At 43.2% G+C, this 26,055-nt stretch overlaps 1 protein-coding gene across 2 annotated transcripts in view; it reads right to left on the bottom strand.

Moving 5' to 3' along the window:
• Positions 1-24,551: 24,551 nt before the first annotated feature.
• LOC126249339 (major facilitator superfamily domain-containing protein 6-like) overlaps positions 24,552-26,055 on the bottom strand; it is a 346,945-nt gene continuing 345,441 nt past the window's right edge. For both annotated transcript variants that reach the window (XM_049950997.1, XM_049951003.1), the window contains exon 10: positions 24,552-25,755. In XM_049950997.1, coding sequence (XP_049806954.1) covers positions 25,106-25,755 — 650 coding nt within the window. In that variant the 3' untranslated portion in view covers positions 24,552-25,105. The remainder of the gene's footprint in view (positions 25,756-26,055) is intronic.

The raw sequence follows: 26,055 nt of genomic DNA, 5'->3' as shown, positions 1-26,055 counted from the left end.
GCTTCCGGCGCATCCTCCCCAAGTTCGTAGCTACTGCTTCTGCCATGGTGAGTTGGTGGTTTTGCTTTCTGTCGCGAGAGTGCGTTCAAGGTCAGTTGGATGCTATCGCTAAGGGATGGCGCTGTCCAGGAGTGTGAACCGTTAGCAGCCCCCTAGTGGTGTTTGTTAGTGATGGGCTAAACTGCGATTTTCCGATATCAGTGATTTCTGTGAATGCTACTTTTCAGTATCTGTTATTCTTAACTGCGATTTGTCGCAGTTAAGAGTCGCAGTTAAGGAACATAGGTCGTGTATCCCTCCGCCACTGCTATTTCTGCGATTTCTGCTACTTCCGCGATTTCTGCTACTTCTGTGACTTCTGCGATTTCTGCTACTTCTGTGACTTCTGCGATTTCTGCTACTTCTGCGATTTCTGCGACTTCTGCGATTTCTGTGACTTCTGCTACTTCTGCGATTTCTGTGACTCCTGCGATTTCTGCGACTTACCACTGTATGAAAAAGTTACATCTGTCAACACAGAAAATTGCATCGCAACAAACCTGTCATTGGCAAGTATGTTTTACGTTTTTTCTTCCGTTGGCTTTAATTTTGTATTAAAGAAACAACTGTGAAAATATTAAAAGTGTAATTAATATGTAAATAGCCGTACAGTACCGTAATAGTTCGTATTTAGAAAATGAATTCTAACATATTGTTATGTTCACAGGTACCTGAACTACATTTCAGTCACTCAGTAAAGTGATAACTCAAAATATCATTGTCAACAGATCTGAAGAAATTGCCACTGCGTCTTTAGACCGTTTTCGTCAGACGAGAGGTTAGTTTCTAAGCGTTTCGATGGACTTAATTACTTCAGTGAGATCGTTCTTGCAAATGTGATATTCATTATAGCAAATATTAGCAATCTACTCTGTCAATTATATTGCTAGTAATTAGTGACAGCAAAATTTGTTTAATAATCCTTGTGTTTTTGCAGACACAGTTCTGACTCTGATTACTGGTTGCTGTACGTATCTATCCACATCAAGGCTGTTGGGAGAGACTCGTGAAGATTCAAGACAGCTCTTAGAGGATTTGCAGTTTAAAAGTGAAATAATTGTGAAATAAGTGTGTGAATGATTAAACTGTGTTTTATTGAAGTTGTGCGATTTTAAAGGAATAATAAATGTCAAATACAGTGAGTGAATAATAAAAATCTCATTTTCCACATGTTTAAGCTGTCCTATACCCATAATTTTCCGCCACTTACTTATTGGTAAACACTTGTTGGAGAGCGACATGCCGCCTCCCCCCCCCCCCCCCCCCCCCTTTCTCCACAATCTTGGTGTGACACTGACCTGTAACATATCCCGAAGTCTACAATATGCATTTTGAGGCTGTTGATATGAAAGTGGGAAGTACAGATCTTCCAGTTAAATCAGGAATAGCTTAAGTGCATTACTTGAAAGTAACACAGGAAAAGTTTACTTATGTAGGTGGTAGTAGTGTCGGCAAAAAGTTCTTGTGTGTGAAGTTGCCATGTAGAACACCAGGTGTAAAACTTTTCTCCCGAGTCTTGAACTGTGTCGGAACAAAAGTGAGGCATTCATATGACTGTTTTCATTTCTCTACACTTATACAGATGTCTGAGTTCTGCTGTGTTAACATTGCAAAGTCCTGTAGGCATGTGGAGTATTAACCAAAACTGTCATATTGGAAGCAGAATCAAACACATTTGTTACGTTACTTGATATTTTCAGGAGAAAAGGGCAATGTTGCTTCTTATTAATATAATACATTCAGAGTCACAGCAGTATTTGACCAACCATAACTGATGCTGAATGTGCATGTCGTCATATAATATGAAAGGCTTATTTCAATAGTGGTACAAGTCCATTACCTCCACTTTTCTGTCTATAATGCTTCTGAAATTAGTGATCCAAACAAACATAAATAAAGGTTCATCTCTAGCAAGAAGCCATATGCTTGAATATTTCTGGTATCTCAAGTGCAGATTTTTCATCGCTCATTTAACTTTACGACTCTGTATCTCAAAATGAACAAAAATGGACTTGTACCACTATTGAAATAAGCCCTTCATATGCACACACAGCACATCGATCTCGTGAGGCACAAGGCTCTCATAACGAAGTACGTACGTCGGTCAACAGATGACACTAGGAAAAGTATGTTAACTGCGCTTTTTAGTTGCTACTTGCGACTCTTAGTTGCGATTTGTCACAGAAATCGCAGTTTGACTCGGTAGCGAATAGCGTAGTATGAGCTTTGCTCAACAGATGGGAGTGCTAACTGCGCTTTTTAGTTGCTACTTGCGACTCTTAGTTGCGATTTGTCACGGAAATCGCAGTTGGACTCAATAGTGTATCGCAGAGATGGGCGTAGTACGAACTTTGACTCGCAGATGGCACTGTTAACCGCGCTTTCTAGTTGCTACTTGCGACTCTTAGTTGCGACTTGTCACTGAAATCGCAGAAAGCAGTGCTAAATTCGACCAATAGATGGCTCACGTCTTTGAATGTGAAATACTTATTGCGACTGCTAACTGTGACTGAAATCGCAGTTAGATTCTGTAAAGTTGCTACTGTGATATCTGTGACTTCTCAGTCACTGTGATTTCTAACAGATACGCGATTTCCTGCCCACCACTAGTGTTTGTAGTTCTCAACAGATGGCGCGACCGTGCAGTTTTCAACTTCCGCGACCTTTAGTAGTGGTCGCTGTTGCTAACAGATGGCGCTGCAGTCTACCAATACTTTAGCAAGTCCCCTTTGTGCCTTGCAAATAATACGCCAACTGCCCTCTATTGCTCTGCCACCAACAAACATGCACCAAGTAACATCACATACAAATCAATCGCCCCGCAGTGTCCTCTGCTACAGTTTCAGAGCAATGCCGCAACTTATCTGTGTGAGCTGAACGTGGCGTGACGTGACCGGATTTTGAGATTGAAGTCGCTCAAAACCTTCTCCGCCAGCGTCGAGTCCTCTTTAATGTGTAGTAGCACTCTATCTCTTCATGTTTTCCCGGGTTTCGGCCCCAAAATGTTGCTACACACTAGTGAAATCAAGGACACAGTAAAACTTCTGCTCACACGCAGCTTTATTCTCACACGTCCATTTTACAGTTACCGTTAGAGGTGGCAAAAAATAACGTAACTGATAGAAATAACCGGTTACTGAAAAGTAGCGGTTACTGCGATAACCGTTCCTCTGAAACAGGCAGTTATTTCAATAACTGTCTAATGTCAACAGTGCCTGGCGCCATCTGTTGACCGAAGATCGTACTACGCTTTCCCGTCAACTCATCGGAGATCTGGCTAGGAACTATGGAGAGGGTAGACCATTTGGAAGGCGTTCAATAGGCCATGGGAATAACTGTGAGACTGCGCGCCATCTGTTGATAAGAACTGTGTACTATATCGTGCGCCTTCGTTACTTTTAGCACAAACAATTAAATAAGGTTAATGTTCGAGTGGTGGCTGATAGGAGCTGCAGTACAGGCATTAATAAGTACGGTCGTTCCCTTAAGCCACCGCCTCATATGTCAATTTAGCTTGGACGGGTTGTATAAAGAGAGGTACCATAAGGAATTCGAGCGACTATGGAAATAACTGTCAGAGATCGGTATTTTCCTGTGGCAGTTATCGTTAATGGCTCACAGTTCTCACTCTCTGGCAGTTATTGCACTACCATTACAAGTAACCTGGAAGTTGGTAACGGAGTAACAGTGTGTCTGTGTCCCTGATACAGTGACTCCAGTCTTAGACCCCGGTGATATTACAGAGACGATAGTTACTGGAGCGAACAAATATTTACGTACTTCTTCGGAAATAGCCACTGGCCATCGCGAATGACAAATAACATGTCAGAAAGTATAACATAATACAGTGGAATATAATAATTATTATCCTCATCAATTGTCAGGAGATTGTCAAAATATTTGAATATATCACAGTAACTGCTAATATTTACAGAATTGGTACACTGACAGAATAAAACACAGTTACGTACTTTTAATAAATTTATCGTACACAGAATACCCGATCTTGACTGTTGCAACCAAGTGCTGTCAAAACTGAAATATAGCAGAATTTTTACCTAAGTTGGTCTATCAGTCTCTGTTGCGATATTCATCTACAGAATAGAAGGAGGGGTTAATGGAAGCGTCTGATTCCACCCGTCTGCTTTGACGTAAAGGTGTTGTGGTGTGTGAATGTCGTTACGGCACGGTGTTTATGGGTTGGTTTTAGTGTGTGTGTGTGGGGGGGGGGGGGGGGGGGGCTGTCGATCTAGGTTGCAGTGCCGGAATTTGCTGGTGGTAATTAATTTTTTTTTCTAGCTGTGATGTTTTGTGTATTTATGAAGTATTGAATGTGATTTAATTTATGTAGGGATGATTGATTTGTGGACTTTTGGGATTGTGATTTTATTTTTCGCAGTTGTAGGTGTTGGTTTTTTGGCATCAGTAGCTGTGGTGGACCTATATAGGTCACCGGAAATGACCGATTCCCATTTTCATAGTTGTGTGTGTTGATGTTTTAGTATCGTCATCTGAGGTTGACCTATGTAGGTCAAGGGAAATGTCCGATTCCAATTTTCGTACTTTCAGTTGTGGGTATTGGTGTTTTGGTATGGTCACCTATAGTTGACCTATATTGTTCGGAAGTGTCCGATTCCTGCAGATTTTTTTTTTGGTGTAGCAGAATGCTGTATTTTTTTTCTTTTTGTTCTTCATTTTGTGTTTTGGGATCATGGTGTGTTTTTTTTTACTAGCTTGTCCTCACCCTAAAACCCCCAACTTCCCGCAGTTGTCCCATTGGTTTGATTGTATTTTTGGTGAGAAATGTTATTGTATTATTTATACACTCCTGGAAATTGAAATAAGAACACCGTGAATTCATTGTCCCAGGAAGGGGAAACTTTATTGACACATTCCTGGGGTCAGATACATCACATGATCACACTGACAGAACCACAGGCACATAGACACAGGCAACAGAGCATGCACAATGTCGGCACTAGTACAGTGTATATCCACCTTTCGCAGCAATGCAGGCTGCTATTCTCCCATGGAGACGATCGTAGAGATGCTGGATGTAGTCCTGTGGAACGGCTTGCCATGCCATTTCCACCTGGCGCCTCAGTTGGACCAGCGTTCGTGCTGGACGTGCAGACCGCATGAGACGACGCTTCATCCAGTCCCAAACATGCTCAATGGGGGACAGATCCGGAGATCTTGCTGGCCAGGGTAGTTGACTTACACCTTCTAGAGCACGTTGGGTGGCACGGGATACATGCGGACGTGCATTGTCCTGTTGGAACAGCAAGTTCCCTTGCCGGTCTAGGAATGGTAGAACGATGGGTTCGATGACGGTTTGGATGTACCGTGCACTATTCAGTGTCCCCTCGACGATCACCAGTGGTGTACGGCCAGTGTAGGAGATCGCTCCCCACACCATGATGCCGGGTGTTGGCCCTGTGTGCCTCGGTCGTATGCAGTCCTGATTGTGGCGCTCATCTGCACGGCGCCATACACGCATACGACCATCATTGGCACCAAGGCAGAAGCGACTCTCATCGCTGAAGACGACACGTCTCCATTCGTCCCTCCATTCACGCCTGTCGCGACACCACTGGAGGCGGGCTGCACGATGTTGGGGCGTGAGCGGAAGACGGCCTAACGGTGTGCGGGACCGTAGCCCAGCTTCATGGAGACGGTTGCGAATGGTCCTCGCCGATACCCCAGGAGCAACAGTGTCCCTAATTTGCTGGGAAGTGGCGGTGCGGTCCCCTACGGCACTGCGTAGGATCCTACGGTCTTGGCGTGCATCCGTGCGTCGCAGCGGTCCGGTCCCAGGTCGACGGGCACGTGCACCTTCCGCCGACCACTGGCGACAACATCGATGTACTGTGGAGACCTCACGCCCCACGTGTTGAGCAATTCGGCGGTACGTCCACCCGGCCTCCCGCATGCCCACTATACGCCCTCGCTCAAAGTCCGTCAACTGCACATACGGTTCACGTCCACGCTGTCGCGGCATGCTACCAGTGTTAAAGACTGCGATGGAGCTCCGTATGCCACGGCAAACTGGCTGACACTGACGGCGGCGGTGCACAAATGCTGCGCAGCTAGCGCCATTCGACGGCCAACACCGCGGTTCCTGGTGTGTCCGCTGTGCCGTGCGTGTGATCATTGCTTGTACAGCCCTCTCGCAGTGTCCGGAGCAAGTATGGTGGGTCTGACACACCGGTGTCAATGTGTTCTTTTTTCCATTTCCAGGAGTGTATGTATCTTCGTGTTTGTTGCCATGTGTATGTAGTGACGTCATAGACACACTTAAAATAGCCATTTCCGGCATATTGATGACGGGTGGAATCAGACACTTCTGTATCAAATAGTCTTTCAAACACAGTGTAAACCGTGCTTTATCTGAAACCAAGTTTTTAATGGTTGCTGACTTGCTGGCAGTTTATTGAAAATGCATGTTCCTGAATACTGGACCCCTTTTGGACCAAGGTAAGCGATTTTAGGTCTTTATGTAGATTGCTGTTCCCATTTCTAGTACTGATATTATGTATTAAGCTATTGGTTGGAAATACTTGTAACAAATTTCATTAAGGAATAAATATACTAGGAAACAGTGGTTAGAATACAAAGTTCCTTGAACAGGTTCCTACATGATGTTCTTGAATTGATACCACAAACAATTTTTACTACACGCTTTTACATGCGAAAAACTTTTGCTACGTTTGATAAGTTACCACAGAATATGCTCCCTTATGAAATAATAGAATGAAAAAATGTGGTATGCCCTTCCCAACTGAATTTATTATCGAGTTGTAGTCCCAGAAATATAACACTGTCAACCTTTTCGATCTGCATGTCTTCATATGTTATAAACATGCTGTAGCTGGAGAAATCGAGCAGTTTCCAAATTTGACATAAAACTTGGATTAGCGTACTCACACTTTCCCCAATAGGTCTAGCTTTTACAGCACAAGAGTAAACGAATCTGTCACATTACGTATATTTTTTTTTTTTATTACAAGGCTGTACATTTTATTCTATTATCTGAGCAGCACAAGAAATTAAGCTTCGAATTTAACCTACAGTACTCAGTTTACATATTACTTCATACTTAAAAACGCACGTTGTTAACATTTTACTTAAACAGTGCTTTGGCGAAGTTCCCCGTACTTTCTGTCGCAGCTGCGAAGATAATATTTCTAATAGCGACCGATAACCTACAAACATATAATATGAAACACTAATAATCGTTCTAACATCAACTAAAATGTACCCGGAGTTAATAAGCTAAGGCTATGACACGATTCATACGACATTCCTGCTATTTCACACTACTCGCAGTTATACTGATAACTGATGGATTCCAACTATGTCGTTATTTAACTGTCGGAGTATTCGGTATTCGCTAGCGAAAAATAACTTGGCAGTTATTAATAACCGTTAAAGATAACGGTTATCAAAGAATAACTGGAACTGTGTTAACGGTTCCTCCAGAATAACCGTTTGGCCCACCACTAGTTACCGTTGAAATATATCCGCTGCAGAGGGCAGCACAATGTACAGACTTAACAGAACATCAACAGATGGCGTAGGAGTCTTCATTCCCCGACACTAACATTTTTTTTTTACGATTTTGGCCGTCTAGGGACCGCGTTAAACAGCTATTTTTCAATGTACATTTCTCCTATTGCGCTCCTCCTCTTTTCTCTTCTGCCAATATGTCTTCATCCTCTCTCTGTGCTGCTCCCTTCGGTCTTCTGTCCACACTGTTCCTCCAGTTCTTCTCTTCTTCACTTCAAATCCTTCAAAATGTTGAATTTTGTCTCTCATTAAGTCTCTGTTGGTTATATGATCTTCTCCTATACCCATCTCCTCCAAGTCTGCTTTGACTTCTTTGAACCAGGTAATTTGGGTTCTGGGGTTCTTGTCAAAAAACATGAGTATTTTCTTTGTCAGCCTTTCATCATTCATTCTTTTCAAATGGGCGTAAAAGCTTACTCTTCTCTTCCTTATAGTATCTCCCACTTTCTCAATTTTGTCATACACTTCTCTATTACTTCTAAGCTTCCAAGTCCCATTCTCAAACCTCGGCCCAAGTACTCTTCTAATGATTTTTCGCTCCTTTTTTGCTATAGCTTCCATTTCCTTGTTAGTGTTCATTGCTAAACATTCAGATGCATACAGACACTCTGGCTTAATCACAGTGTTGTAGTGCCTTATTTTTGCGTTAATTGATACTGACTTCTTGCTGTACACATTCTTTGTTAGCTGGAATGCCATTTCCATTTTTCTTGTTCTTGTTTTATTTCCTTCTTTATCTGAAGCATTGGGCTGGATGATTTCCCCTAAATATTTGAAATTAGAAACCTTCTTTATCTGGCCATACTTTGTAATCATATTGTTCGGTGCCTCTTTTGCATTGGTTAGGTACTCTGTCTTTTCAAAGGAGATTTTCAGTCCTGCTTTTCCTGCTGTTTCATTCAGAATATTGATCTGTTTGACTGCTTCTTCCAAACTTCCTGCCAGAATCGCTAAGTCATCAGCAAAAGCGAGGCAATCTACTTCTAATCCATCCTTTATTCTTCCTAATCTGATTTTTTGTATTCCTTCTTCAGTCGTTTTCTTCCTCCACTCTCTAATAACTTTTTCTAACACACAGTTGAATAGGGTAGGTGACAACCCATCTCCTTGTCTTAATCCTATTCTGATTTTGAATGGTCTGGATACCTCACCACGGAACTTTACTTTTGCATCCGTAAGTGTTTCTTTGACGATTGCGACTGTTTTCTTGTCTGCTCCAAACTCCCTAAGGATGTTAACCAAGGTTGTTCTGTCAACGGAGTCGTACGCCTTCTTGAAGTCAACAAACGTGATAAAGATGTCTTTTCCTCTTAATCGTCTATATTTAATAATTAACTTCAAGTTTAAAATTTGCTCCACACAAGATCTTCCCTTCCTAAAGCCTGTCTCCAATCTGTTTTGTAGGGCCTTAGATAGAATTTTATACGTTACCGGAAGTAAAGATATCCTTCTGTAGTTATTTGCATCGGTTTTATCCCCTTTCTTGAAGATGGGGTGGATTAATGCAGTTTTCCATTCTTCCGGTATACGTTCCGTTCTCCAAAGCTCATTGATTATTCCCAGTAGTTTTCTTGAGTTGTATTATCCACACTTTTCCGCATTTCTGCAATTATCATGTCTTCCCCTGGTGCTTTATTGTTCTTAAGGTTTTTAATGATTTCTCTGATTTCTATGAGGCATGGGGGTTCAGAATTATTGTTTACTGTGTTTGGGGTGTTGGCTGGCAATTTTTCAATAGGTTCCTGACAGTTGAGGAGTTGTTCAAAATATTTTGCTAATACTTCACAATTTTCTTCATTATTCATTGCCAGTTTTCCACTGGTATCTTTAAAACACAGATTTGGTGCTACATATTTTTGTAGTTTCTGTCTGAATGTGCTGTAAAAGGATCTTTTATTGTTTCTCTTAAAATCTTTATCCATTTGTATAAGTTGGTTCTTTTCAAATAGTCTTTTTACTGATCTAATGAGTTTTGCTGTAGAAGATCTTTGCTGTTTGAACTCCAGGTAGTCCTTATCACTTTTGGTTGAGTTCCATTTCTTCCATGCCTTCATCCTTTGTTCTATTGCTTCCTCACATATCTCATTCCACCATTCGTGTTTCTTTCTCTTTTTCATTTTTGCGACTTCTTGAGCAGATCTTATCATTCCTTCTTTTATATCTTCCCATTTATCCGAACATATAACTATGTTTTGACAGAATTCTTCTCTTTTCTCTTTCAAGATGTTTGCGTCTATCTTTTGAGTTTTCCTGTTTTGTATTTGTTTCTTTCTTTGTGGTTTGACATTTAATTTGATTGTCGATAAGTAGTGGTCAGTTACAATGTTTGCCCCTTTCCGAACTCTCACATTCATTATTTCTTTTTGATTATAGTGTGTGATGGCTATGTGATCTATCTGGAACTCTCCAATACTTGTGTTTGGTGATTTCCATGTTTTCTGTTTCTTAGGAGGTTTTTTGAAATTTGTAGACATTAATTTTAAGTTATGACCCTTGCATAGTTCTATTAATCTTTCTCCATTTCTTTTTGTCCTTTTGTGAGCCGGGTAGTTTCCTACTGTTTTTTTGTATTTTTTTTCTTGGCCTATTTGTGCATTGAAGTCCCCAAACAGTATTTTCACATTTGATGTTGGGATTTTAGAAAGTTCGTGGTCTAGAGATTCCCAATATGTATCTACTTTCTGAGGGTTTTTCTTATTGTCATTGTTGATGGGTGCGTGGCAATTAATGAGTGTACAGGTTTTATTTAGGGCGCGGAATGTGAGAAAAGACAAGTGTTCATTAGGTGACTGGAAGTCGGTTATTGAGTTTACCCGGTTAGATTTCACGATGAAGCCTGTTCCAAGGTGGGGAAGGCCTCTTCCACATGGGTTCCAGCCTTTCTTTCCTTTAAATATCCTGTATCCTTCATAATCCATTAAATCTTCATCTGTAAATCTGGTTTCCTGCAGCGCACATATTTGGATTTTATATACCTTCAAGACTTTGGTGAGCTGCTTCAGTTTTCCCGGCTTCAAGAGCGAGTTAATATTTAGGGTTCCAAAGAAATGTACGTTGTTTTTCTTCAGTTTAGAGGATTTTGAATTTCTTGAACGACATGGTGCTTCAGGCTCTCCAGAATCCTTAGGCCTGATTGCGATGCTGTTAGCGGCGGAGGATTGGTTACCTCCTGGAGTAGTTCTATCTAGAGAAATTGACATCATGCATAGTTGTTTGAAATTCAGGGGGGAGATGGCTTTTTGGGCCATTCCGAGGTTAAAACTGGGATTGTAAGTTCCAGAGTGTGTGTTCAGCCGCTCCTAACATGGAGAACAGACGCTGTTTGTAGCCGCTCCTCTAGGAGTTCAGACGCTACATTTCGTTAGTTTATGGTCCGCCCCGGGTATTTGATTTCCCCAGTACCACCTATATCTAGGAGGCATTCCCCTATCCGCCACCTGGGGAGGCGCCCGATGGGGTACTAACAACCCCACACGGGCGACACTAACATTATGTGATTACGAGTGCCGTTTGGTTGCAACTCGTGAATATCTAAATAAAATAATGTAGTATTAATGGCGCTGTGCAACATCCGTCCGATCTGGAAAACAAAAGGTGACTCTTCCTCTTTCGCTAATAATATAACGATCAAAAATCTTCAATTGTTTCCAGCGGCCGCATACAATATTTATACAGCCATGGACCATATCTATGGCTCAAATTACTTATTCCATTACTTATAATTGCGTTTTCTGCTAAGAAAAGCTCAGCATGCAAATGTGCCTAAAAATGTCGGGACAAAAGTGTCAAGGTACTAAGTCGCGGATAAATGGTGGATGTTAAACGCGTTAAATTTCGCATATACGGTATCCCTAGTACGTGCAGCTGTAGCAGGACGTATGTTCTCATGGTGCAACAGTTATCCTTGTGAAAAGTATCCGCCGTTTAGATCGTATGGCAGGCTCATCTTCCTTACCAGTAGCTTATTGTACTGAGCATGACGTTGTTTAGCCCGTCTCACTGCAGTGCACTAGTTGTGGCTCAAATGGTTCTAAGCACTATGGGACCTAACGTCTGAGGTCATCAGTCCCCTAGAACGTAGAACTACTTAAACCTAACTAACCTAACGACATCACACACATCCATGCCCGAAGTAGGATTCGAACCTGCGACAGTAGCAGCAGCGCGGTTCCGGACTGAAGCGCCTATAACCGCTCGGCCATCGTGGCCGGCTGCACCAGTTAGACGGCTGTGTAAACACAAAAATTGTCTACGTCACAGCAGATTTCTGTGAGGTACTACTCTTTCTTTTGCTGTGTTCGTGGTGAAATAGAAGCAGCTTCCTGCGCTTCAGTGCCTGGGATATTTTTGGCAACGCTGCGCCGACGCGGACCCTTCGAGTATTTGCTGCAATAAATAATTATAAAAAGCGTTGTTATTAATCTGTTTTTAAACGTTTACAGTTTTATAAATATAATCTAAGTGTTGTTACATTAGTGGAAGTGTTAGTGAAGTGTTAAAGAAGATTAAACGGGGTAAGAAGTTTATTTCCCTTCTCTCACCTGTAGCATGGATTTTAGGCTTAATTTTACACGCGCATGTCGTAAGTAAACAGTGACTCAAACTTATATGTAATCACCAGTTTTTTTTTTATTCGGTGCTCTTTCAATTTATTTATATCTGTCTGAATAGTTTCTATGGTCCTTTGTTTACGTTTTAGTCAGTACTTAAATCAGTTTATACGATTTCTCTTTTTACCATGAGTGAGAAGTGTGTGACATGCCGTAGGATCGTTAGTTGTTGTTGTTGGGGGGTTGTTTTTCGGGGAAGGAGACCAGACAGCGAGGTCATCGGTCTCATTGGATTAGGGAAGGACGGGGAAGGAAGTCGGCCGTGCCCTTTCAAAGGAACCATCCCGGCATTTGCCTGGAGCGATTTAGGGAAATCACGGAAAACCTAAATCAGGATGGCCGGACGCGGGATTGAACCGTCGTCCTCCCGAATGCGAGTCCAGAGTCTAACCACTGCGCTACCTCGCTCGGTGGATCGTTAGTTCCGGAGTGTGGTGTGATGGGTACTGTAGTTTCTTTCATTGGGGCGAATGTAGTGGCGTGGGAAATGGGGACATAAATGAGGCTCACCAGTGGTATAGTAGGATCTGCATTAGAGATAGGAAAATACTGGAAGAGGAAGGGAAAATTGCAGCTCTTCAAGCTGACTTAGACAATTCAAGGGAGGATCTGGACAGGTTAAAGAGGGTGAGGGGTGAACAGAGGTGGGAAGTGGCAGCAGGTAATAGGGGGGACAGGCAAAGGAGAGCATCAGACAGCTTTGTCGCAAATCTTGAAAATAGATTTGACCTGTTACCTCAGTCAGAATCGGATGAGCCTCATGTAGCTGAAGCTGTAGGTAGGGCACAACAAGCTTTCAAGGACTTGAAAAAGGTAGGGAAATCTGTAAAGAGAAAGAAAGTTCTGTTGTTAGGTAGCTCCCATGGTAGAGATGTTGGCCAACTACTGCAGGAAAATCTAGGTCCAGAGTACCAGGTCACAAACTTTTTCAAGCCTAATGCAGATCTGGGTCAGGTAACAGAGGATGTAGGTTCTTTATGCAAGGATTTCACAAAGGAGGATGCCGTGGATATAATGGGTAGTCCGGGAAACAGCATTGACAGAGACTCTGAATATTCCATAGAGAGTGACCTGGTGAAGATAGCATCAGCAACGAAGCATACGGATGAGTCTCATTTAAAATCGTCTCAAGCGGGTGAATGTGTACGGGTATGAAGACGATCTCATGAATCCATGGACCCTCGTGTGAGCAAGGGACTGACCAAGCTGGTGGAGGCTCTGTAATGGTGTGGGGCGTGTGCAGTTTGAGTGATATGGGACTCCTGATACATCTAGATACGACTCTAACAAGTGACACGTACGTAAGCACCCTGTCTGATCACCTGCATCCATTCATACGAATTGTGCATTCAGACGGACTTGGGCAATTTCAGCAGGACAATGCGACACCTCATGCGTCCAGAATTGGTACATAGTGGCTCCAGGAACACTGTTCTGAGTTTAAACACTTCCGATGGCCAGCAGACTCCCCAGTCATGAATATCGTTGAGCATATTTCGGATGCCTTGCAACGTGCTGTTCAGAAGAGATCTCCACCCCCTCGTACTCTTACGAATGTATGGTAATCCATGCACCATTCATGGTGTCAGTTCCCTCCAGCACTACTTCAGACATTAGTCGAGTCCATACTACGTCGTGTTGAGGCACCTCTGCGTGCTCGCGTGGGCTTAAACGATCTTAGACAGATGTACCGGTTTCTTTGGGTCTTCAGTGTATAATACGAAGGAACTCTTGAGTAGAAAAAATTAATACTCATAGTAATATATAATTTATGTATGCCGTCACTGTGTTAGTATGTATAGGTTTTTTTTTGTCAACTGCTAGGAACTAAATACTGCCGTTCGCCCATATGGCAGGGATCATTTTACATCACACATTTCAAGGCAAATAAAACAGTAAATATACGAAGCAGAAACAATGCAGCATTAACTTTGGGCAGAATGTATAGAACAATTTATATTCAGTTACGAAGAAAAGTACTTTGTTTCTACACTTTATGATGGTGTTCATTAGCATGAAAAAATTCCTAATCGTTTATGACCACATGGTTGTGGAGAGAAGCAGCGATTACTATGATTAATCAATAATTCAAGAACAGTCCTAATCGCATTTATTATTGTTATAATACCGCCAACCGGTTTCAACCCGACGTAGGGGTGATAGTTTCCTGCCGTTATGTAGACAGGAGTGACGCCACCAGCAGTCGACCAATGGTGTAAACGCCCAGAAGATGACCCCTACGTCGGGTTGAAACTGGTTGGCGGTATTATAACAATAATAAATGCGATTAAGACTGTTCTTGAATTATTGTTTATGACCAGCTTCTCCAGTGCTGCCACTTTGAAGTACCTTTCTTTCGCCTGCTGGTCGTATCGTATAGGCGTAAATCTTGCATTTTCTTCCTTCTCTCCGGAGTTGTCTGATCGTCGATGACAGACTTTCCTGCACTTCTTACCTACGAGGGAGCTCAAATGTTAACCTTAAAAAGGTAATTAAAAATCGACATTTCGCGCCATTGTTCTGCAAGCTGCAAGTTGGCGGTACAACATAGTACGGGCGGCAGCATACCGCAGCAAGCGAAACCACAATACCAGTACAAAATGGCTGCCACACTTGCGACGTGCACCAAGGAAGAACGGCGTTCTATCTTACGTTTTATGAGTAGTGAAGGTTCGAAACCTATTGAAATCCATCAGCGAATGAAGGTCCAGTATGGTGATGCATATCTATCACTTCAGCAAGTGCATGAGTGGAGCAGAGATTTCGGAAATGGCACGACTTCAGTGACAGACGTTCAGTTCCCAGGTCAGGCATACCACGTTGTGGCACCAGAGTCTACTGCAGCAGTTCGCGCTCGTGCTATTCTCGGTGGTTCTGATATCGGTGTGCTGCAGCTTACAGCAGCTTTACTGCTTTTCCTACTACTTCCTGGGGATGTTACTTCTTGTACTTCCTTTTGCGGTATGTCTTCTCGTTGCGCTTCTTTCTAGTTTTTCTTTCCTCTTGTTACGTGGGCCGCTCACAGCTCCTCACGCAGCGGGTCCGGCCACCTCGTGGTCGTTCGCCAGTGTACCTGGTTTTCCAGGGCAATTGAAAGACTGTTTCCTGAATTGTGCACAGACGCGTAAAATTTCGTCCAGATTGCCGGAATCGATCTCTTAACATCGGAATTCTGACAGTGCAGTGCAGTGCAGTGCAGCCCTACACGCCGCGGCAGGTGCAGTCTCAGCGCTTTATTTTGAATCGTCTGCGGTGTGTTGATCGACGTGCCTGCGACCTTTCCCCACACTATAGCGGCGTAATTCAAGCAGTGGACTGCTTGAGGGGGGGGGGAGGAGGAGAGGAAGCATGCGCATTCTCTCTAGGGCTGTACCCCTCGTCTCCTGATGTGTGGTTTCCACGTAAGGCGTATGTCCATTGCGACACCGAGGCATATGCCGTTGTTGGAACAGAGTATGGGGCCTCCCATGACCTTAGCGGCTGCAGCTCTAGCGGAATCTTCTTCCTGGTGAAAATCACGGCCTGATATTTGGCCACACTGAATTTGAGCCGCCATTTGGTGGCCCGTGCTCCTACCTCATTGCAGGCCAGCTGCCGGCGGCGTCTCATCAGTCGCGCGTACATTTTTCGCGTGAAAAGCGTAGAGCGCCAGTTGGACCCTTGGTGTCTTTGGGACGTCTACCGTGAAGAGGTAGTGAGCCGTGCTGCGGCTCGCGTTGGTGCCGTGTTTAGGTTTGTGCCATACCGTATCGTTTAGTTGACATGATTGCGTTGTTTGTCTTCTTCTCGTGTTCACTGGCGCCACTCGGTTTCGTAAGCGTTGCCTGTCCGCTGGTGGCAGCAGCGGCGCTTATTGATGTGTAGTTCTGCTGCCCTATGTTTGGGGTGACCTCGTTCTTCTTCCGTGTGGTGTGAGTCTGGAGATCGGTTGAGCACGCAGGAGCAGCGAGGTCCGCGCAGAGCTGAAACACGCCGGGGTCGCTGGCGGCGTGTAGGGACAGCCGGACCGAAGGGCAGTGGTCACGAGGGTGCACGATTCGTCGAAACCGGTTCCTGCATGTTTAAGTTAAGTGCATTGCAATTCGCGTAGAGAAACCACCATTTTGAAATCTCGACCGCAGCTCGTGGTCGTGCGGTAGCGTTCTCGCTTCCCACGACCGAGCGAGGTGGCGCAGTGGTTAGCACACTGGACTCGCATTCGGGAGGACGACGGTTCAATCCCGTCTCCGGCCATCCTGATTTAGGTTTTCCGTGATTTCCCTAAATCGCTTCAGGCAAATGCCGGGATGGTTCCTTTGAAAGGGCACGGCCGATTTCCTTCCCCATCCTTCCCTCACCCGAGCTTGCGCTCCGTCTCTAATGACCTCGTTGTCGACGGGACGTTAAACACTAATCTCCTCCTCCTCCTCCTCCTCTCGCTTCCCACGCCCGGGTTCCCGGGTTCGATCCCCGGCGGGGTCGGGGATTTTCTCTGTCTCGTGATGACTGGGTGTTGTGTGATGTCCTTAGGTTAGTTAGATGAGTAATGACCATAGATTTTAAGTCCCATAGTGCTCAGAGCCATTTGAACCATTTTTGAAATCTCGCGATTCTCCAGTGACTTGGGTTCGTGTTGCTGCTCGTAGTGTCACCGAGGCGAAAAGCAGCGGGTGGAGTACCTGGGGAAGGCGGATCTGATTAGCCTTCCTGAGCTAATTACTGTTTACAATTTTCAGTTTCTTACATAGTTAAGTTCAACCAGTGGTATTTTTTCTGTCTTGTGGCAGGTAACGCCCCAGTCACCTGCCCTGGGGGTTAGTGTATGTACGGCAGTGTACATTTCCTCGCCTTGCCGCCGCTGTCGGGTGAGGCGTGTAAGTTTGACAGCTTTTTGACTGTAGGTTGGGTGGCGTTGTTCTAACTTAGTGGTGGTCATTCCTTCTTGTTTCGGGCGCTCTAAGCACAGTATTCTGTGGGCAGAGCCCAGATCGCCGGTTCCGGTTTTGGCGTAATTTTAAATCTTGCATTTGTTTCTTGAATGTCACGTAGCTTCACCAAGATTATCATTAGTCGCTCGTTAGACTGCCACTAGTCCGAGTTACCACTTTGCGATCTGAATGCAACTCTTGGCTGCCTTTCTCTTCGCTCGCGAAAGTGTTTTCGTGTGACCTACTCAGAGGTCGAATCCTGGAGCACCGTCTGTCACTGGTCCTTGTGTTTTATTTTATTATTGTATTATTAAGTTACCATCATTTGTCTCACCTGTTTAGTGCCTTTTTTGCTATGCCATATGCCGTTTGACGGTATATTTGTTAATTTTTTGTTTATAATTACCTTTTTGGCGTTAAAGGCCTTCACCCGTGATTGTGGTTACTTGCCTTAAAATTCTGATTGCGACCACAGTGGCTTGTCTTAGAAACTGTTGGCTGTCCGTGTTTTATGTATTTGTTAAATTTTAAGTAATTGCCATTTTTCGCGATAAAGGCCTTCAGCCGTGATTGTGGTTGTGGTTACGTGACTTAAAATTGTGATTGCGATCTCATTGGCTTGTTTTTAAAACTTATTTATCAAAATAAATGAGTGAATTTCCAAAGCAAACCAATAGTGATTGATTCGGGTGCCGTCCACAATCGTAACCCAATCCTGCCTTCCTTAACTACCAGGTTTCAGGTAGTACAGGAGGGGGCCAAAGGTGCACCCATGTGGTACTCCCGCTCTGATGAGACGTGCTGTGGACTCTTCATCGCCAGGCAAACATGGAAGGTGCGCCCCGTCAAGTACTATCGGAGCAGGCGGGCGTGCGACACTGGTAGTCCATGTACCAGATATCTGAACACGAGGCCGTCGTGCAACATGCTGTCGAATGTTCTGGAGACGTCAACGAGTACCGAGCCGAGGTACTCGCGTCACTCCAGTGTTCCCGTCGCCAGCACCACCAGGCGAAGCAGTTGATGCTCAGAGGCCGAACTGCTCGTCAGAGAGCATGCCTTCATCCCTCGCAGTCGCTTCGTGTACAGCCTCTCTAACATCTTGGAGACTGCAGGCAGCAGTCTTATGAGGAGGTAGTTCTGCACAGCCTGTTGTCCTTACCAGCCCTAGGAATGGCTAGCACCTACGGTGTTTCCATGCACACGGGTAGTTGCAGGTCCTCAGGATAGTTACTGCAGCAGTTGAAGCCGTTGTGATGGAAAATCGCCATGTTACGGTGGATGGCATAGCCACCAACATGAACATCAATCGTGGCTCAGAACATCACATCATTCAGAAAGCGCTTAAGTTTTGAAACATGTCTGCAAGGTGGGTGCCACAGCAGCTCACTCCACAACTGAAAGATTCATACTCCGCCACAACTGTCATACCCACCCGATCTCGCACCGAGTGGTAACCCAACGTTTGGATCACTCAAAGAGGCAATGGAATGAAAAACGTCGTTCCGATGAAGAGATGCAGCAGGCTGTGCAGGAGTGGCTGCGCACACGACAAAAAGTTTTTCTTCTTTTTTTTCAGAGGAATTCATGCACTTTCTAAGCTCTGGAGGAAGTGTGTTGAATGACGGAGACTATATCGAAAAACGACAAACTTCTGTTCCACTTTTGTTCAATAAATTTTTTTTAAATAGTAAGGTTTTAATTTAACTCTGTCTCGTATACTGTACAATCTCTATCACATGATTCACAGCCACGGTTGACTGTTTCCTCCAATATCGACTTACTCTACTAAACACGTTCGAAGAACAGACTAGAGTTAAGCAGTGATACAGCGTTTGACCGGCAAGTACTGCCACTCTCTTTTCGTAATTTATTATTATTTTCATTTGGGTCTTACTCGGTCATCAGTGCATCACAAGGGGCATTTTCTGAGTTTTGTTTTAACATTCCTTTGCGCCCACACTTTCATTCTCCCAGAAATGGCTTTTTCTGCTTGTCAATCAAACTGTCTCGGTCTTTTCGAGTTTATGTCAGGCCAACTGACAAGTCGTCAGTTTTCTGACTCCTACACAGTGTTTTGTTATTCGTGCTTGCTTCAGGTCTTGCTCTACTAATCCATTGTATGGCTTCAATTTTAGTTAGTTAATCTGATTTACATTCTTTTCATATTCTCATAGAATTATAGCTTGCGTTTTTTCTATCCTAACAGATATTGGCATATTTTTATATGTCTGTTCTTTCTGTGATCCTTATTCAGTACAATTTTGACCTCAAATGCTGCTGATTACTTTTCGTTCTCTCTTTTCGATTTCTTAAATGTGTGTGTCTTTCCCTATAATACAGGGTGTTTCAAAAATGACCGGTATATTTGAAACGGCAATAAAAACTAAACGAGCAGCGATAGAAATACTCCGTTTGTTGCAATATGCTTGGGACAACAGTACATTTTCAGGCAGACAAACTTTCGAAATTACAGTAGTTACAATTTTCAACAACAGATGGCGCTGCGGTCTGGGAAACTCTATAGTACGATATTTTCCACATATCCACCATGCGTAGCAATAATATGGCGTAGTCTCTGAATGAAATTACCCGAAACCTTTGACAACGTGTCTGGCGGAATGGCTTCACATGCAGATGAGATGTACTGCTTCAGCTGTTCAATTGTTTCTGGATTCTGGCGGTACACCTGGTCTTTCAAGTGTCCCCACAGAAAGAAGTCACAGGGGTTCATGTCTGGCGAATAGGGAGGCCAATCCACGCCGCCTCCTGTATGTTTCGGATAGCCCAAAGCAATCACACGATCATCGAAATATTCATTCAGGAAATGAAAGACGTCGGCCGTGCGATGTGGCCGAGCACCATCTTGCATAAACCACGAGGTGTTCGCAGTGTCGTCTAAGGCAGTTTGTACCGCCACAAATTCACGAAGAATGTCCAGATATCGTGATGCAGTAATCGTTTCGGATCTGGAAAATGGGCCAATGATTCCTTTGGAAGAAATGGCGGCCCAGACCAGTACTTTTTGAGGATGCAGGGACGATGGGACTGCAACATGGGGCTTTTCGGTTCCCCATATGCGCCAGTTCTGTTTATTGACGAAGCCGTCCAGGTAAAAATAAGCTTCGTCAGTAAACCAAATGCTGCCCACATGCATATCGCCGTCATCAATCCTGTGCACTATATCGTTAGCGAATGTCTCTCGTGCAGCAATGGTAGCGGCGCTGAGGGGTTGCCGCGTTTGAATTTTGTATGGATAGAGGTGTAAACTCTGGCGCATGAGACGATACGTGGACGTTGGCGTCATTTGGACTGCAGCTGCAACACGGCGAACGGAAACCCGAGGCCGCTGTTGGATCACCTGCTGCACTAGCTGCGCGTTGCCCTCTGTGGTTGCCGTACGCGGTCGCCCTACCTTTCCAGCACGTTCATCCGTCACGTTCCCAGTCCGTTGAAATTTTTCAAACAGATCCTTTATTGTATCGCTTTTCGGTCCTTTGGTTACATTAAACCTCCGTTGAAAACTTCGTCTTGTTGCAACAACACTGTGTTCTAGGCGGTGGAATTCCAACACCAGAAAAATCCTGTGTTCTAAGGAATAAACCATGTTGTCCACAGCACACTTGCACGTTGTGAACAGCACACGCTTAGAGCAGAAAGACGACGTACAGAATGGCGCACCCACAGACCGCGTTGTTTTCTATATCTTTCACATCACTTGCAGCGCCATCTGTTGTTGAAAATTGTAACTACTGTAATTTCGAAAGTTTGTCCGCCTGCAAATGTACTGTTGTCCCAAGCATATTGCAACAAACGGTGTATTTCTATCGCTGCTCGTTTAGTTTTTATTGCCGTTTCAAATATACCGGTCATTTTTGAAACACCCTGTATGTGTACAGTACTTCAAGGTCAGACAGACGCCGGTCTGATGACTGTTGTGCCTCCGTTTTGTTTACGTTGAGGGGCATTTTTTATTGTAGATACCGTTAGCAAACTTCAAAGTTTTTTCCGTTTTGTGACATCGAGTTTCGTAACCAGACTACTTCCTTGGATGACTTTGCTCAGATATTTGACTGGCAACCACCACTCGATTTTGTTGTTTACAAAAGGTAACAAGTGCATCTTAATTCTGGTTCTTCCTCATTTGATACGTCCGTCAGTGCGATGCTCCGAATTTAGTTATCACCACTCTTGCACTACTATCTCATACACAACCGAAAAGTAATGCGAGTCCGTCTCCTCCTCTCATTCTGGTTTTAATTTCAGAGCGTTCCGAAACTGCTTTTGATCTTAGATTTTGTATCATTAATTGTTTCACGAAAAATTTCATCTGTTCTGAAGTTCAGTTGGTGGTCTTTCAGAATTTGGAAGTGACTTACGATCCACTCACTAATAAGCTTTTTTGAAACTAAGTTAAACTTTCTTGTAATTTTTTTTTTTGTTCTTGAGAACTGAAATTTGTTTTGGGTACTATCTATTTGGTTTGAAACCTGCTCGATATTCGCTAATTCTGCATTCAAGTTATTGCGCTTGGTGCAGGAGACATTGAAATGGAATTTTGTACTGGTTATTTATTGAATTTAAGGATGCGATGCGCTGTTCTGGCCAGGAAAACCAAAGGTCTCTTTTCCATTTACATTTTCACTAGGCAGATCGCTTAATTTGTCAGCACGTTTTATTATACCATTCTTTACAGTTTTTCGAAAATAGCGACATTCAGTCTATGGAGATCAGTGGTTGACGTACTACACACTTATTTGTCTAAATTAAGTACTAATAAAAATAAACTGATTTTGGTCATGTCCATATGTTGGTCGTCTATAAATTCTACACGTCGTAGGCGGAATTTTGATCGCTCAAAATTCACCAAACACCAAAATCGTACAGACTGTCCTCGTGCAAATTTCCCAATGGATCTTTGTCACCTCTATATCAGCCTGTTAATTTGGATATTCCGATGCTAATATGATATTGGCTTGTAACAAGATTCCTTTCGCCTCCATCTTCATTCACATGTCATACTGTAAAACTAAAATACTTTTCCCGCATTCAGCCTAAAAGTTTTTATGTCAGTAAACGTCTGACCTTACCGTTTCTCAGAAACTTTTATTAGCATTTCCTCTTATTTCAGCACCACAGTAGACCTCTGCTGGTTCTGATGCTATCAGAGTAGATCCTTTACAAATACGGACTACTTGTCAATATATTTCTCAGTGACGTAGGTCATTAACTACAGATGATCTAATGGTACAACTCAATGTAAATAACTACGTAGATGGTTTCCAGGTCTTGCACAACTTACACAATCACACACCTTTCTTAATTAGTTTTCCGTTCGACTACTGAAATGTGTGTTGAACTTACACTCACTGATTCTATAATTATTTGGCACCATGTTGTAGGTTGTCAGCTGTCTGTACTATTATAGATTTGATTCCTCAGAAAAAAATAAACTTTTAAAGGTGTAGAAAAAATTGTGGTGTTAAACTCTGTTCATTCAACAAGTTTTCGGAATATTTTTCTTTGTGTAGCATTGTATCTAACTGTTCTAGTAGATTAAGTTTTTTACTGTTGGGTTCTGTGTGAAGTACAGTTAGGCTGTTGTGGATGTCGTCAAGTCTGTGTTTATTAACATACATGTCGTTAGCTATTGTAGATTTTTCAAAATTGTTTAGTCGAAAGGCGTCGGTGTGTTCTTTATACCGTGTGTGGAAGGTTCTTCCAGTTTTTCCTGTGTAAATTGCAGGGAAACTGTTACATTGTAATTTATATATTCCACTGTGTTGTGTTATTGGCTAGTTTGTGTTCACTGTGTGAGGTAAGTAGTATCCAAGTTTGCTGTTTGTGGAGAAAGATATTTTAATATTGGTTTTTATGAATAAGTTAGCTATTTTTTGTGATATTGTGCCTAAGTATGGAATGCTTGTGAAGATTTGTTTTGTGTCGGTAGTTTTCTTTTCAGTGTTTTTGTGAGTGATTTTGGTCTGAATTTTTCTAGATAGTTTATCAATTGATTTTACAGAGTAACCATTATTTACTGCAATTGTTTTAATAGTATCTATTTCTTGTGTTAGTGCTTTGGGTTTTAAAAGTAATGTATGTACCCTGTTCAACATTGATCTAAATGCAGCATACTTATGTGTGTTCGGGTGGTATGAAGATTCATGTATTGTGATGTCAGTGTAGGTTGGTTTTCGATAAATGTACAAGTTATGTTCTTGTGGTTCATTCACAATTGTGAGGTGTAAGATATTTATGGATAGATTTGTTTCATGTTCTATTGTGAACTTTATTTTATTGTGGAGTGAGTTGAATGGTGTGAGGAGTTTTTCAAGTTCATCTTTAGTGCCATCAAATAAGAGTAGTGTGTCAAGTACATATCTCTTGTAATACATAATTTTTTGACCAAGTTTATTTTCTCCTTTGAAGAACTTATTCTCTAAGTGGTTGATGAAAATGTCAGCTAGGAAACTTGACATGCAGTTACCCATAGCTAAGCCTTCTTTCTGTTGATAGATTTTATTATCAAATGAAAAGTAGTTGTGGGACAGCCTCCAGGGCTCGAAATGCAAAGTGCAGTAAATAAACGCAACTTGTGACTGAAGGCGGTTTGTTCTTCATTTTACGAAAATAATCTTGTACTTTTAAATCCACTTCCAAAAGCGCCATAGCTACAACGTAGCTTTTAGCTTAGACGACACCCCTAACGAAACCGACAGTTGTTATTTATGCAGAATGAACAACACAAACAAATTTACTACAGCTACTTTTACTATCAAAATAAAATAAAAAGGTAGTATTTTCATTGAGCTCGTGGTTTTTTTCATAGTTACCTGATTTATCTGTATGGGATACAGTTACGTGTTTTAAGAATTCGATGAGTTCCTGGGTCTAACATCGTTCACACACCTGTGCGACCTGACGGCAAGGGCTTTAAAGCAAGCTCCCTGAAATAACTGATGATTTTAAAGTGCTTTAACTGCAATTCTTTAAGGAAATAAAGTACCCATCTGTCGAGTTTCACAGTGTTACTGATTTATTGCATGATCCTAGATATATTAGAGGTCTGTGACATTTAAACACGATCACCAGACAAATCCTTACGTCTTTTGTGTGTGAAGTGCAACGTAACCTGGCTCAACCTCAGTTCTGTTTCATACCTGACACTATTGCCACAGCAAGAAAATATGGAACTGCTGGTCATTCTTGTTCTATTGGCTTGAAGTGAGTCAGCAACTACTCGGGCGCAGAATGTCACCGCCTAGTCACTTAGACGGGATGAAGTCTTCCTCACTGCTTTATGCGTAGTGGACAGAGCAGTGACATGTGGCATTCTACTGCACAGTTAGTTTGATTGATAATGTGCTTTTGAGGATAAAAGTGAGAAAAGAATAGGAGACACAGTTCAAATCTTTAACTGAATTTGTATTTTATATTTTTTTTACAGGTCTTAGACACGCACTAACAAGTTGAGAAAGGGAACTAATGTATATAGTTCCCTTTCTGTTAATGTTCTACATCCATCCTCTTTAGAGGAATGAAGTGGAAGAATTAATACAAACAGGAATGAACAATTTTGAGCTCTGTTTTAACGGCAAGAATCGCTATCTTAGTCTACAGAGATCATTTATTGATGTCATTTTGTCCATTTCGTAGTGTCCATTTTAGTGTCATTTAAAATAACTTTATTGTCACACATATTTTTACCTAACAAAGTTTATATACAACAAGTTATGTTACAATATGTCACAGGAATACTGAACAACGAAACGTTGCTGTGTCAGAGTTTACTGGTCAGAATGCACGCCACATGGCCTAGCAGTCACATTCCTTAAAAACAGTGATGTCCAGTTCTCCGTACAAGTCGTCCTCGAACGAGCGCGGTCTCTCGAAGTGTCATTCCCCTGCTCGCACCGACACAGACAGCTAAGGGCAACGGTGGCGGCTATTCTGGCTCCAGTTGGGTCGCGTCCTTGAACACTATTTCGCGTCGCCTTCCGCGCTCGGGGGCGTAACTTCTGGTGCTGCCGAGGCAGTCTTCGTGTCTTCCTGGGTGGTGTCGCCCTCTTCGGTGCTAGCGGGTGCCCCGCTGCTCTCTTCATCCTTAACCTTCTTCGGACTTTCAGACTCTTCCGGCGGCTGCTCGTCACCTCGATCTTCACTTCTGTTCTCGTCAACTTCATTGGGCTTCTCCTTCACGTCACTACACTGCTCGGTGGCGCTCTGCCCCTCCGTATCTTCGTAAGCGTGGTTGACGTTCCAGCCGGCGGCAGCAGGCGCCGTCGTGTCGAAGTTGGCAGCAGCTATGCTCGCGTTCACCACCTCATTGGCGGAGTAACTTTTGGACGTGTCCTTGTTGATTGGGGAAGTCTCGATGGCGAAAGCGCCCGCTTCCTTGTTCTTGTTCTTTTTGGATTTCCCAAATCCCTTTTCTCCACCGTCCATAAACTTTATCTTGTCCTTGATGATGTCGTTACCCTCGACCTGCGGCCGGCGGCGCAGGTAGAACTTGTTGAAGAAGAAGTAGAAGGTGCCCACGACGGCGCACATCGCGGCGAACACCTGGTAAGTGGGTCGCGCCCCGATCCCCTTCATCAGGTAGCCGCCCACCAGGCTGCCAGCTCCTTTGCCTGCGGAAACAAACCGAGAGTCACAAAAAAATCAACTCATATGTGTCATTTTGCGGGCTCAAAAATATGCTGGGTGGTCAGAAATAGTCTCAAAAGCTTGCAAAGGCGTTCCAGGGTAGGTTGCGCCGGCAAATGATTGTTAAGAATAAAATTCGATACGTTGCACCGTTTCCGTAGTAATTACCATGAATTTAGCCAGGCATGCCGTTGCGCGCGCAAATTCAAGCACGCTGCCAGATACAAATAGTGCCATTTGTTCTCAAAGCGTAGATGATACAGTACGAGACTACTCAGCCTCTG

Source organism: Schistocerca nitens, chromosome 1 (assembly GCF_023898315.1).
Source record: "Schistocerca nitens isolate TAMUIC-IGC-003100 chromosome 1, iqSchNite1.1, whole genome shotgun sequence".
Classification (NCBI taxonomy): domain Eukaryota; kingdom Metazoa; phylum Arthropoda; class Insecta; order Orthoptera; family Acrididae; genus Schistocerca; species Schistocerca nitens.
Note: the sequence above shows the minus strand (reverse complement) of the source record. Positions and strands in the feature narration are given on the sequence as shown.